Source organism: Wyeomyia smithii, chromosome 2 (assembly GCF_029784165.1).
Source record: "Wyeomyia smithii strain HCP4-BCI-WySm-NY-G18 chromosome 2, ASM2978416v1, whole genome shotgun sequence".
NCBI classification, from domain to species: domain Eukaryota; kingdom Metazoa; phylum Arthropoda; class Insecta; order Diptera; family Culicidae; genus Wyeomyia; species Wyeomyia smithii.
The window spans coordinates 163,082,769-163,095,681 of NC_073695.1; the positions used below are offsets into that span (position 1 = coordinate 163,082,769).

The window sequence follows — 12,913 nt, forward strand, 5'->3', positions numbered from 1 at the left end:
AAATTGTTGCGCCAAAAAAAGTATCCTGATTTATACAGGGGGTGGAAAAAATAATTGAGATAAAAAAAATTCTCTCGAATTTTAAATGGCCAGAACTTTACGAAAAATGAATCAATTTTGATAACCAGATTCATTCCACTGGCAAACAGTATTATATTAGTATTACTTGGGAACTTGGTGTGACCATCCTACACCGAAAATGTTTCGGATTTCAAGAGTGTGTGTTAAAGTGTACATTTTTGCAACGCATAGAACGTTTTAGGCAACTAAATTGTCTATCTAAAATACTTCATTTAAGAAAATCTGAGATCACCGATATTTTCTAAAATCATTTTTTGTTTTTAAAATTATATTTGTAACGGGGTAATGAAACGATCGTAAGACCCCGCGGTCAGCTGACAGTCCGATGACGGTTCGTTGACAGGGCTAACGGAAGTATAGATAAAGAGAGAGAGAGAGTAAGAGGAATAAGACGTAGAGAGAAGAAGAAGTAAAGTCGAAAGTGAAAAACGATTGATTACACGCGACACGAATATAGAAGGAAATAATACGGTGAAAAGGTGGTAGAAGAATAAGGAAAAACTAAATGTAAGTAAAGGAAATATTATTTAGAAAATAAAAAGGTAACGGAAAATTACAGCTTTTAGCGCTCGTCGATAAAACACATTTATTGGACTTTTTCGGACGCTCGAAAGATAGCCCTTTTTCTCTGCAACAATCTAAAAGATTTATATGGTCCTTTGAACCGGATCTACGATGAGTTCTCGTGTTGCTAAGAAATCCCACTGTCAGGCATGTTCCGAGAGGGATACTGAAAGGATGGTCAGTTGCTGCTATTGTGAATCGTGGTGGCATTTCGATTGTGTAGGAGTCAACGACAGCATCGCAGAGCCGGATCGCACGTTCATTTGTCCCAACTGCCAGAGACCGTTGGCAACACGGCCAGTAAATGCTTCACCCTCGTCTGCAGTCGCTAGTGAACGCAACAGTAATGCGGGAAGTGTGTCCGGATGCTCTGGTACTTCTAGTTTAAAAACGAGAAGGGCTCGTCTGCACTTAGAAAAACTCGAGACCCATAAGGCTCTAGCATTAAGAAAGCTGGAGCTGGTACGTCGGGAGCAAGAGCAGCAGCACGAGCAGCTCAAATTACAAATGGAGAACGAAATACTGAAGGAAACTTTTCGGCTGCGGGAAGTAATTGAGCTGGACGACGATGAAGATGCGGACGGCGGTGAATCGCAACAGAGTTCATTCAGCAAGGTAAATCAGTGGCAGAATCGACAACGGGAACAGAAGGCTTTGGTTGAAAGCGGCGATGCTGAGCAGAACGTCGTGAATACGATGGCTATATCTAGCGAAACCCCCGCTGGGCAGGATGGCGAAACGCAACCACCCAGCAATTGGCAAAATGTTTTGAGAAGGGTGCTGGCAGGTATTTCATTAGATGAGGCAGGCTCAGGGCCGTCTTTAGGAGGTTTTCTCGATAGAACTTCGAGCACACTAGTGCAAACAGGGAACAAGCAGCAGATAGATTATACTGTTTTTAACCCAACACCGGGTGATAAATTAGTTGGTCCGACGGGTCCGTCTTTAGGTGCACAAATACCAAATAAGTCGATACCTTTTGCAAATAATAAGCAGCAGAGTGCGGTCACCCCGTTGGTACCCCCGGTTCCCCCACCGTTCGATAATGCAACACTTTTCGCGACCGCGAATCAAGCAAGCAGTTTACCCACAATGGATAATGTACTGCATAATATCATTCCGCATGACCCAATGCATTCGCGTCAATCCGTACATACACGTAATCAGATTCAGTCAATAAATCCAGTGAATTTGTTACATCCATTGAATCCAGTGAATTCAACACAACCATTGCATCATTTGAATTCTGTGCCGAATCCGGCGTTACCGGAAAATCAGAGAGGATCGTTAAACAGGGAACGATCATCAAATGCGCATCCAGGTGGGACAGTTCCAAGGCAGATTAGGAACAGCCAGCCGCCACTAGGGCTTCACACAAACGAATCGTTGGAGTACGGTCCTACACCGAGACAGCTTGCTGCCAGACATGTGATGGCAAAGGATTTGCCTGTTTTTACGGCAATCCGGAAGATTGGCCGTTGTTTATCAGTGCATACGAAAATACTACTCAGGCATGCGGGTATTCGGACGTGGAGAATCTAGCCAGGCTACAAAGAGCTTTGAAGGGACACGCACTTGAATCGGTGAGGAGTAGATTACTATTACCTGCTAGTGTACCTCATGTTCTCGCTTCTTTGGAAACGTTGTACGGGAGGCCGGAATTGTTGATACACATGCTGTTGCAAAAAGTACGCGGAGTTCCAGCGCCGAAGCAGGATAAGTTGGATACAGTGATCAAGTTCGGAATGGCGGTACAAAATCTCTGTGATCATTTAGTCGCAGGGGGACATGAAACGCATCTGAACAATCCGATGATGTTGTTCGAGTTGGTGGAAAAGCTACCAGCGAGTATGAAACTGGATTGGTCGCTTTATAAACAGCGAGTAACGACTGCGAATATCGAATCTTTTGCGCAATATATGAGTACCTTGGTGCGTGCAGCGACGGACGTGACGATGAACTACGATCCGGTGGCGCAGCAGCAACCAGCTCGTACGGTAAAGGCGGAAAAATACAACAGAGACAAAAACTTTTGCGGAACACATTCGACGGAAGCAGAAATACGCGTCCCGGCGAAGGGAGGTGAATTACATACCCCGGTGAAGGAGGAAATAGTACGTTCTTTCGAGCCAGCGTGTCTCATTTGTAAAGACCCGAAGCATCGGGTAAAGGAGTGTCCCAAATTCGCAGAAAAAGATCCGGAGGAACGTTGGAGAACAATTCAACATTTTGGTTTGTGTCGTACATGCCTGGGAGCGCATGGTAAACGCACTTGTAAGGTCCGGCGACGTTGTGAAATCGATGGGTGTCAATTTCGCCATCATCCACTTTTACACAGTAAACGGGAAACCAAAGGAGACGACAAAAAGACTTCACCTAAAGTTGTTCCGGAAGTGAGAGGAGATCACGCTGCTAGCCAGCCGGGCGGATCCAGAGCTGTGACAAATTATCATTTTACCGAAAAGATGACGCTATTTCGAATCGTGCCAGTGACGCTACATGCCAATAATCGATCAGTGGAGGTGTACGCCTTTCTCGATGACGGTTCATCCAGGACACTAGTTGATGAACAAATCGTACGAGAACTGGGTATAAAGGGTGAAACGCAGCCCTTGTGTCTTCAGTGGACGGCGAGTGTGAAACGCATGGAGGCAGATTCTCAACGGGTCGCGATGGAGATAACTGGAGGTTCCAGTGCTACTAATCACGCGCTTTCGGACGTACGCACGGTGGAACAGTTGGACCTACCACGACAATCTTTACGATATGCGGAACTAGCCAAGACTTATCCGTATTTAAGAGGTATTCCAATAGCCGACTATAATAATGCAGTTCCGCGTATACTCATCGGAAACGATAACGCACATGTTACCGCCACTTTGAGGATTCGCGAAGGGCGACCGGGTGAACCGATTGCAGCTAAATCACGCTTGGGATGGACTGTTTACGGAACAAATCCAGATAAAACCGGAAACCGTGCACACAGCTTTCACATTTGCGAGTGTCAGGATGATCGATCGCTTTATACGATGGTGGAACAGTTTTTCTCTGTGGAGAGTCTTGGTATCGTGGCTGAATGTACTCCGGAATCGAAAGAAACACAGTGGGCTAATCAAATTCTAGCGAAAACCACTAGAAGAGTCGGACAGCGCTTCGAGACGGGACTTCTTTGGAAGTATGACTACTTCGAGTTTCCGGATAGCTATGCGATGGCGGTTAGGCGTTTACAGTGTCTAGAACGGCGTATGCAGAAAAACCCAGTGATAGGCGAAAGCGTGCGGAGACAGATGTCTGAGTATGAAGTGAAAGGGTATATCCACAAAGCCTCACCGGAGGAATTAAAGGAAGCGGATCCGCGACGTGTATGGTACTTACCTTTGGGTGTGGTGCTGAATCCGAAGAAGCCATCTAAGATACGGATTTTCTGCGACGCGGCGGCCAAGGTGGACGGAGTCTGCCTGAATACGATGTTGCTGAAAGGGCCCGACTTGCTCAATACCTTGTTGGGAGTGCTTTTCAAATTCCGGCAGAAGCGAATCGCTTTTTGCGCGGATCTGAAGGAGATGTTCCACCAGGTACAGATAAGACGTGAAGATCGGCATGCTCAACGGCTTCTCTGGCGTCAAGAGACGACACAAGATCCTGACATCTACCTGATGGATGTAGCAACTTTTGGGGCTACGTGCTCGCCGTGCTCAGCACAACACGTTAAAAATGTCAATGCCAAAGAGCATGCCAAGGAATATCCAGCAGCGGCGGAAGCAATTGTCCACCGACATTATATGGACGACTATCTGGACAGTGCGGATAGCGTGGATGAAGCGGTGAAGTTGGCCCTCGAAGTTAAACATGTACATTCTCTGGGTGGGTTCCATTTGCGGAACTGGTTATCAAACTGCGATCGTGTTTTGAAACGGGTCGGGGAATCCGATGCTGGATACGAGAAGAGTCTGCAATTGGACAATAGTAACACGACCGAACGGGTACTCGGGATGTATTGGAGAACAGAGCCAGATGTTTTCACATTTTCCACGGCATATACGACGGACGTGCAGCGTCCCACAAAGCGGCAGGCGTTACGGGTGGTGATGAGCCCGTTTGATCCGATAGGCGTTCTATGCTTCTTTCTTATCCACGGTAAAATATTCATTCAAGAATTGTGGAGAGCAAAAACGGATTGGGACGAGCTGATTCCCGAAGCGTTGTGCGACAGATGGGTGCGATGGACGGAGAAGTTTCAGTTTCTGGACCAGATAAAAATTCCGAGATGCTATTTCGGAAACCGGACAATGCAGGAAATCAAGACAACACAGTTGCATATTTCCGTAGACGTGAGCGAAGACGCTTACGCTTGTGTAGCGTACATTCGGGCTGTTGTACCGAATGAAATCGAAGTAGCGCTGGTGGGAGGCAAAGCGAAAGTTGCACCACTGAAAGTACAGTCGATTCCGAGGCTGGAGCTGATGGCTGCGGTGATTGGTGTGAGACTGGCTAAAACGATAGTCAAGGAACACACGCTGCGATTCGATGAGGTGTTTTTCTGGAGCGACTCGAAGACGGTGATGGCGTGGATCCACTCGGACCATCGGAAATATCGGCAGTTTGTCGCTTGCCGTGTAGGAGAAATACTCTCGAAATCGGAGGCCACACAATGGCGGTGGATTCCGACTAAGGAAAACGTAGCGGACGATGCTACCAAGTGGGGGAAAGGTCCATGTCTATCATCGAACAATCGGTGGTTCCAAGGCCCTAGTTTCCTGCGCCAAACGGAGAAACAGTGGCCGTCATGGTCAGAGCCAGCTGCGAAATCAACCACAGAGGAGCTAAGAGCGTGCATGGCCCATCACGTAACAACAGCAGCACAGGCAGTCGATTGGAAAAGATTTTCCTCGTGGATGCACTTATTGAGGTCGGTGGCTTATGGGTACAGATTCAGCAGAAATCTAAAACAAAAAGCCGCAAAGCAAAAAGTGCAGCGTGGACTGCTAACGCAGGATGAGCTGGTGACAGCGGAACAGCTTATATTTAGTTGGGTTCAATGGGAACAATATCCCGATGAAATGACCGTTCTAAGTGGTGACCAGAAAGTGCCAACGCGACTACGGACAAAATTAGAGAGAACCAGCAGAATTCGTACCCTGTCACCTTATGTTGATGAATTTGGCGTGCTCCGCTCGGACAGTCGAATTGCTGCGGCTAGGTATGTAGCCTATGACACTCGATACCCCGTTATTCTACCGAAGGAACATATAGTGACTCGCTTACTGGTGAGCTTTTATCATCAAAAGTATTTGCACGCGAATGGAGAGACCGTAGTTAATGAGCTAAGGCAACGTTTTCATATATCGAAGCTGAGATCGCTAGTCCGCGAGGTCGTAAAGGGATGTATGAAGTGTAAAATTAAGAAGGCGGTGCCAATGGTTCCTCGAATGGCACCACTCCCGGCAGCAAGGCTACAGGCGTTTACCCGCCCGTTTTCATACGTGGGGGTGGATTTCTTCGGGCCTATTGCGGTGCGTGTCAATCGCAGCATTAACAAGCGATGGATAGCGCTATTTACGTGCCTGACAACCCGTGCCGTACACCTCGAGGTGGTACACACTTTATCGACTGAGTCCTGTAAAATGGCCATCCGACGTTTCATAGGACGCCGAGGTGCACCGGTAGAGATACGAAGCGACAGAGGTACGAACTTCGTAGGATCAAGCAATGAGCTACTAAAGAAGATGAACGAGATTAATTCACAACTTGCGGAGACGTTCACGAACGTGGGCACAAGATGGGTGTTTAATCCACCGGGAGCACCACACATGGGTGGCGCATGGGAGAGGCTGGTGAGGTCGGTTAAGACGGCTCTAGCGGCAATGTATACTTCGAGGGTTCCTAGTGAGGAGACATTGACGACGTTGGTGGTGGAAGCTGAGAGTGTGGTGAATTCGCGTCCACTGACGTATATTCCGCTCGAGACAGAGCAGCAAGAGGCTTTAACACCAAACCATTTCCTTTTACTAAACTCCAGCGGTGTGGTTCAAACCCCAAAGAATCTTTCAGATCCCAAACTAGCGGGCAGAGCGGAGTGGAATTTGTGTCAGGTAATGCTGGACGCTTTCTGGCGTCGTTGGGTCCGCGAATACCTCCCAACAATCGCACGGCATACGAAGTGGTTTGAGGAAGTGCCACCGATCGGAGTTGGCGATATAGTAGTCGTGGTAGAGGAGAAAGTGAGAAACGGATGGATTCGTGGAAGAGTTGTCGAGACTAAACCTGGAAGGGACGGAAGGGTTCGCTCGGCAGTAGTACAGACGGGCAACGGACTCGTACATCGACCAGTGTCAAAGCTGGCGCGCTTGGACTTAGAAACGGACTCCGGAGAGAGTAAAGCGGAAGAGGAACCAGCTTTACGGGTCGGGGAACTGTAACGGGGTAATGAAACGATCGTAAGACCCCGCGGTCAGCTGACAGTCCGATGACGGTTCGTTGACAGGGCTAACGGAAGTATAGATAAAGAGAGAGAGAGAGTAAGAGGAATAAGACGTAGAGAGAAGAAGAAGTAAAGTCGAAAGTGAAAAACGATTGATTACACGCGACACGAATATAGAAGGAAATAATACGGTGAAAAGGTGGTAGAAGAATAAGGAAAAACTAAATGTAAGTAAAGGAAATATTAATTAGAAAATAAAAAGGTAACGGAAAATTACAGCTTTTAGCGCTCGTCGATAAAACACATTTATTGGACTTTTTCGGACGCTCAAAAGATAGCCCTTTTTCTCTGCAACAATATTTTTTTCAGAGTAGGATCTTAAAATCATTTTTTTATATTTTTGAAGTAGGCTGACCAGATTTTCTCGGGATAAAAACGGGACAAACGGGTTCAAAAAACGGTACACATGTTAACATTTATTCTTGAAATTTTTTTCCAACCAAAGCATAGGTACAAACAATTGGGACTGCTTCGATGAACTTACCCAACCTGAAGAGTGCAATTTTCAGCAATGAGTTCCTGAAATTTGTCACATAATGATCGAAATTTTGACTAACAATTATCATGGTCTCAACTTTCAATCTGACCTTTTTAAATGTTAATCCAGATAAATTTTCAAACGCAAGTTTGCAAAGTTGCTTGGTTTAATAAGACCTACACACCCACAATGTTCGATTGAATTCTGCTAGAGTACTGCAAGCTCAAAGAAAATTAGTACCCAACAGGGAAAAAACCGCCAAAATCAACACCCATACTTAATAAATTCATACCTCGATGATTCCTTGGCGAATTTTCAATCTTTGGCTACCAATGAACCTGAAATAAATTCTGATTTATTGACAACATATAAACCTATGTGAAAGAGAATGTCAGAAAAAGTTCTACGCGTTGCAAAAATGTACACTTTGGCACACACTCCGGAAATCTGAAACATTTCCAGTGACCCTTGGTCACGTCCAGTTCTCAAGTTATACTAGGAATCTAGGACAGTTTTCCAGTAAAATGAAACCTGTTTTGTCTGAATTGATTCATTTTTCGTGAAGTTTTGGCCATTTAAAAATTGACAGAATTTTGCCTGCTTCAATTATTTCCCTTATTACACAACCTTCAAAATGAACTTCGGCTTGAAACTACTCCGTAGAAAGCACTCCCGGCGTAAAACTCAAAGACTTTCCAAAACAAACTGTTTAACTCGTCCGGTAGTTTGAATTATCATTCGCAGTATTGTAAGATTTGTCATTCAAGGCCTTAACACAATGGATACGTTGCGGCTGCGTTTGCGGCAATTTGACAGTTAGCCCATACATCTACTGTCAAATTGACGACAACGCAACGCAAACGTATCCATTCTGTTTGGGCCGTTACTATAACCGCAATAACGTTCGCGGTAAAAAAATGGACAAAAAATTCCCGATTTCATGGGTTTCAAAATGGCGTCAAAAACAGACATCGTGCGGCACTTTGTGGACGCCGGGTATGCCGGTTCTGGCATCTACAACATTTTGACATTATTGGACAATGATCAGAGCATCGAAAGAAAACCCGGTTCTGGTCGGCCAACGACCCTGAGTGACAAGAAGCTTGCTGATAACCAAAAGGATGCTGAAGAGGAAGACCGAGGGAAAAGTGGCTAAATCGCTGCGTGCACTTGGCCGAGAGGTTGGTGCATGCTCTAAAACAGTGAAAAAGTATCTGGAGAACATGGACATGCATACAAGAAGCTGCAGTCCCGACCACTGGTCTCGGAGCTGCAGGCAATGACGCAGCGACAGCGGTTGAATAAGATCAAGTCGTCGCGACGTGGCAGTGGTGATGGACGACTAGACCTGTCTCACCCTGGATGGCAACGACTTGCAGGGTTCTTCGTATTTTACCTCCCCCACGAAGAAAGTGAGCACCGAGGTAAAGTTTATTTCACAGACCAAGTTCCCCAAGAAGGTGCGGCTGTGGCTGACAATCAGCGAGAAAGGGATGTCAAAGTTACTCTTCTTTCGCTCCGGGCTGGCCGTGAACGGGAAAATTTATAGTACGAAGTGCCTGACAGACGTTGCGTCGTTCATCAAGAAATACCATAAGCGCGAAGAGACGGTGTTCTGGCCAGATTTGACGTCGGCCAACTACTCGAAGCGATCGTAGGAGGAGATGGAGCGGCTGAATATCGATGTGGTACCGAAGTCGGTGAATCCGCCCAATGTCCCCCACATGCTTCCCATCGAGAATTTCTGGGCAAACTTGAAGCGCAAGATCTATTCCAACAATTTTGTCGCGAAAACGGAGGAGGAATTAATAAAAAAAAACGAAGAAAGAGCTTAAAAACATGGCTACACGCATGTTTTCGTCCGCCATGGCAAATGTTACGGTTAACTGCCGAAAGGCCGCACGCAAGGACGTAATATTTTTTTGCGAGGAAGCTAACATGATAACCTTGCATGGGAAATTCATCCAACTCAATTATCTGTCATAGTTTCTTTTTCATCACCATCTGAAATAGTTTTTTTTTCATCATTTGAAAAAAAATTTTTTTACCGCGAACGTTAGCTGTCAAATTATCGATACTTATCGATAATATCGATAAAACCCCCGGAATTATCGATTGTTATCGATGTACGTTTTGGGCGATATTTCCCATCACTAGTTCGAACATTATACCGCCTAGTTTTTTTTTTTCTTCACATGCATTATACCGCCTAGTGTTGGTAGTTCGAAAATGACCGTTAATATGGGTAAGCAAAACACGCTAGAAAATAATTGTACACCTATCACTCCAGCTAATATTGCTACCGAAAATATTTTTTCTAATGTCAACTGCCTGGGGCCTATTACGGCAGGTAAACTTTCTTTTTTGCAACAGGCAATGTTCGATCTTATGAACGCCATGTTGCAGGCAAAATCAATGTTTGAAGCCATTCAAATAGGCACAAATTTCACTATTAAATTTGTTTCTAATTTAAAATTTAGCAATGATTTTAAATAAAACAATTAAAATATTAAATTGGAATGCTCGCCCATTGAAGGCCAATGAGAATGAGCTTTTTAATTTTTTAACAGTAAATAATGTGTATATTGCAATTATTACTGAAACATTTTTGAAACCTAACATAAAATTAAAATATGATCCCAATTACGTGGTTCATAGATATGATAGGATTCAGGGTTCCGGCGGTGGAGTTGAAATTGTTATTCATCGCCGAATCAAACATCGTGCTCTTCCCCATCTTGAGTCGAAAGTTATTGAAACTTTGGGAATTGAAGTTCAAACTGAACTTGTGATTTTATTTATTGCCGCAGCATATTTACCATTTCAATGCACACGCGAGCTCAAAAGTTATTTTAATGGTGATTTACAAAAACTCACCAGAAATCGTTCGAAATTTTTCATAATCGGCGATTTTAACGCTAAACATCGTTCATGGAATAATTCTCAAAGTAATTCCAATGGCAAAATTTTATTCAATGATTGTTCTTCAGGATACTATTCTATTTTGTCTCCGAATAGTCCTACATGCTTTTCTTCTGTAAGAAACGCTTCAACAATTGATTTGGTGCTAACAGATCAAAGTCATGTATGTAGTGATTTGATCACACATGCTGACTTTGATTCTGACCATCTTCCAATAACTTTTTCTTTATCACATAAATCAGTTTTAAACCCTATGAGCTCTGTTTTTATTTATAACAAGGCGAATTGGGAAAAAAACAAAACTCATGTTGAGAGAAATTTCAATAATGAGCTTGATTTGCAAAACGAAGTGAATATTGATTCCGATTTGGAAGCATTAAAATGTGCAATTGTTGATGCCAGGAATTATTCTGTTCCAAAGGCTCAAGTGAAATTTGATTCATCAATAATTGACGAAAATCTTCAACTTCTAATTCGTTTGAAAAATGTCCGCAGACGTCAATATCACCGTTCTCGTGACCCTGTTTTTAAAACAATTTATAAAGATTTACAGAAAGAGAATAAACATTGATTTACTCTTCTGAGAAATCAAAAGTTTGAGACTAAAGTTGAAAAATTGAAACCATATTCAAAACCATTTTGGAAGCTGTCGAAGATTCTTAAGAAACCTTCAAAGCCTATTCCAGTTTTAAAAGATGGTGAACGTTTTCTTGTATCCAATGAACAAAAGGCTCTAAGACTTGCTCAGCAGTTTGAGAGTGTTCATAACTCAAATTTGAATTTTGTGAGTCCAATTGAAAACGTCAATTTGATTTAATTTCTTCCCAGAATTTTTTACCTGCAGAAATAATTGAAACTAACTTGAATAAGATTAAATCAATTATTAAAAATTTCAAAAATATGAAAGCACCTGGTGACGATGGAATCTTTAATATACTAATCAAACATCTCCCTGAGAGCACAATGGAATTTTTAGTGAAAATTTTCAATTGCTGCTTCAAAATTGCATATTTTCCCAAATTATGGAAAAATGCAAAAATTACTCCAATTTTAAAACCGGATAAGAACCCAGCTGAAGTTTCAAGTTATCGACCAATCAGTTTGCTTTCTTCAATAAGTAAACTGTTTGAGAGAATCATTCTTAACAGAATGATGTCACACATCAACGAAAATTCAATTTTTGCAAATGAACAGTTTGGATTTCGCCATGGGCATTCCACAACTCATCAATTGCTCAGAGTTACTAATATGATACGAGCTAACAAATCTGAAGGTTATTCCACTGGAGCTGCTCTTTTAGACATAAAAAAAGCATTCGACAGTGTTTGGCATAAAGGTTTGATTGCGAAATTGCAAACTTTTAATTTTCCAATTTTCCTAATCAAAATTTTAAAAAATTATCTTACTGATCGAACTCTGCAGGTTGTCTATCAGAATTCAAAATCTGATAGATTTCCTGTCAGAGCAGATGTACCCCAAGGTTCAGTCTTGGGTCCAGTCCTGTACAACATATTCACTTCAGATCTTCCTGATTTGCCTCCAGGATGCACAAAGTCATTGTTCTGCGATGACACAAGCATTTCCGTAAAAGGAAAAAGTCTTCGTGTCATATGCAGTCGATTGCAGAAAAGTTTAGATATTTTTTCTTCCTACTTGCAAAAGTGGAAAATCTCTCCCAATGCTTCTAAAACTCAAATAATAATTTTTCCGCATAAGCCTAGGGCTTCTTTCCTCAAGCCAAACAATGATCACGTTGTCAAGATGAATGGGGTTATTTTAAGTTGGTCCGACAAGGTTAAGTACTTGGGACTAATTTATGATAAAAAACTTATTTTCAAAGAGCACATTGAGAGTATACAAGCCAAGTGCCTCAAATATACAAGATGTTTATATCCTCTCATTAACAGGAATTCTAAACTTTGTTTAAAGAACAAACTTTTGATTTACAAACAAATTTTTAGACCAGCAATGCTTTATGCTGTACCGATCTGGTCAAGTTGCTGTTCAACAAGGAAGAAAACGCTCCAGCGGATTCAGAATAAAATTCTGAAAATGATTTTGAAGCGTCCTCCTTGGTTTGGTACACTCGAATTACATAGACTTACTAGTGTTGAACCATTAGAAGCTATGTCAAATAAAATTATCAACAATTTTCGACAAAAATCGTTGCAATCCTCAATTGCTACGATAAGCTCTCTTTATAGCCAATAAGTTAGCAATTAAGTTAGTTGTAAGTTTACTTCCCCTTTTCTGACAAGTAGGTTTAAATCCCTACGAATGATAAGTCCTAATTGCGAAAGCAAACAAATCCTAACAATTAAAATTACAAATTTCTAACAGTGTTGAGAAGTCACCATTTGAGATTGGACACACATACTCATTATTTA

At 42.9% G+C, this 12,913-nt stretch overlaps 2 protein-coding genes across 5 annotated transcripts in view; both read left to right on the plus strand.

Annotated features, from left to right (window-relative positions):
- Positions 1–12,913, plus strand: part of LOC129726109 (tachykinins) — a 114,562-nt gene that overhangs the window by 40,121 nt on the left and 61,528 nt on the right. The gene's annotated exons all lie outside the window — the stretch shown is intronic.
- Positions 2,319–7,064, plus strand: LOC129720175 (uncharacterized). Its single transcript, XM_055671614.1, has one exon. The coding sequence runs from the start codon at positions 2,319–2,321 to the stop codon at positions 7,062–7,064; it is 4,746 nt and encodes a 1,581-aa protein (XP_055527589.1).

Coding starts and splice junctions, on each gene's coding strand:
- LOC129720175 (XM_055671614.1), top strand. CDS start 2,319: ATGCTGTTGCAAAAAGTACGCGGAGTTCCAGCGCCGAAGCAGGATAAG.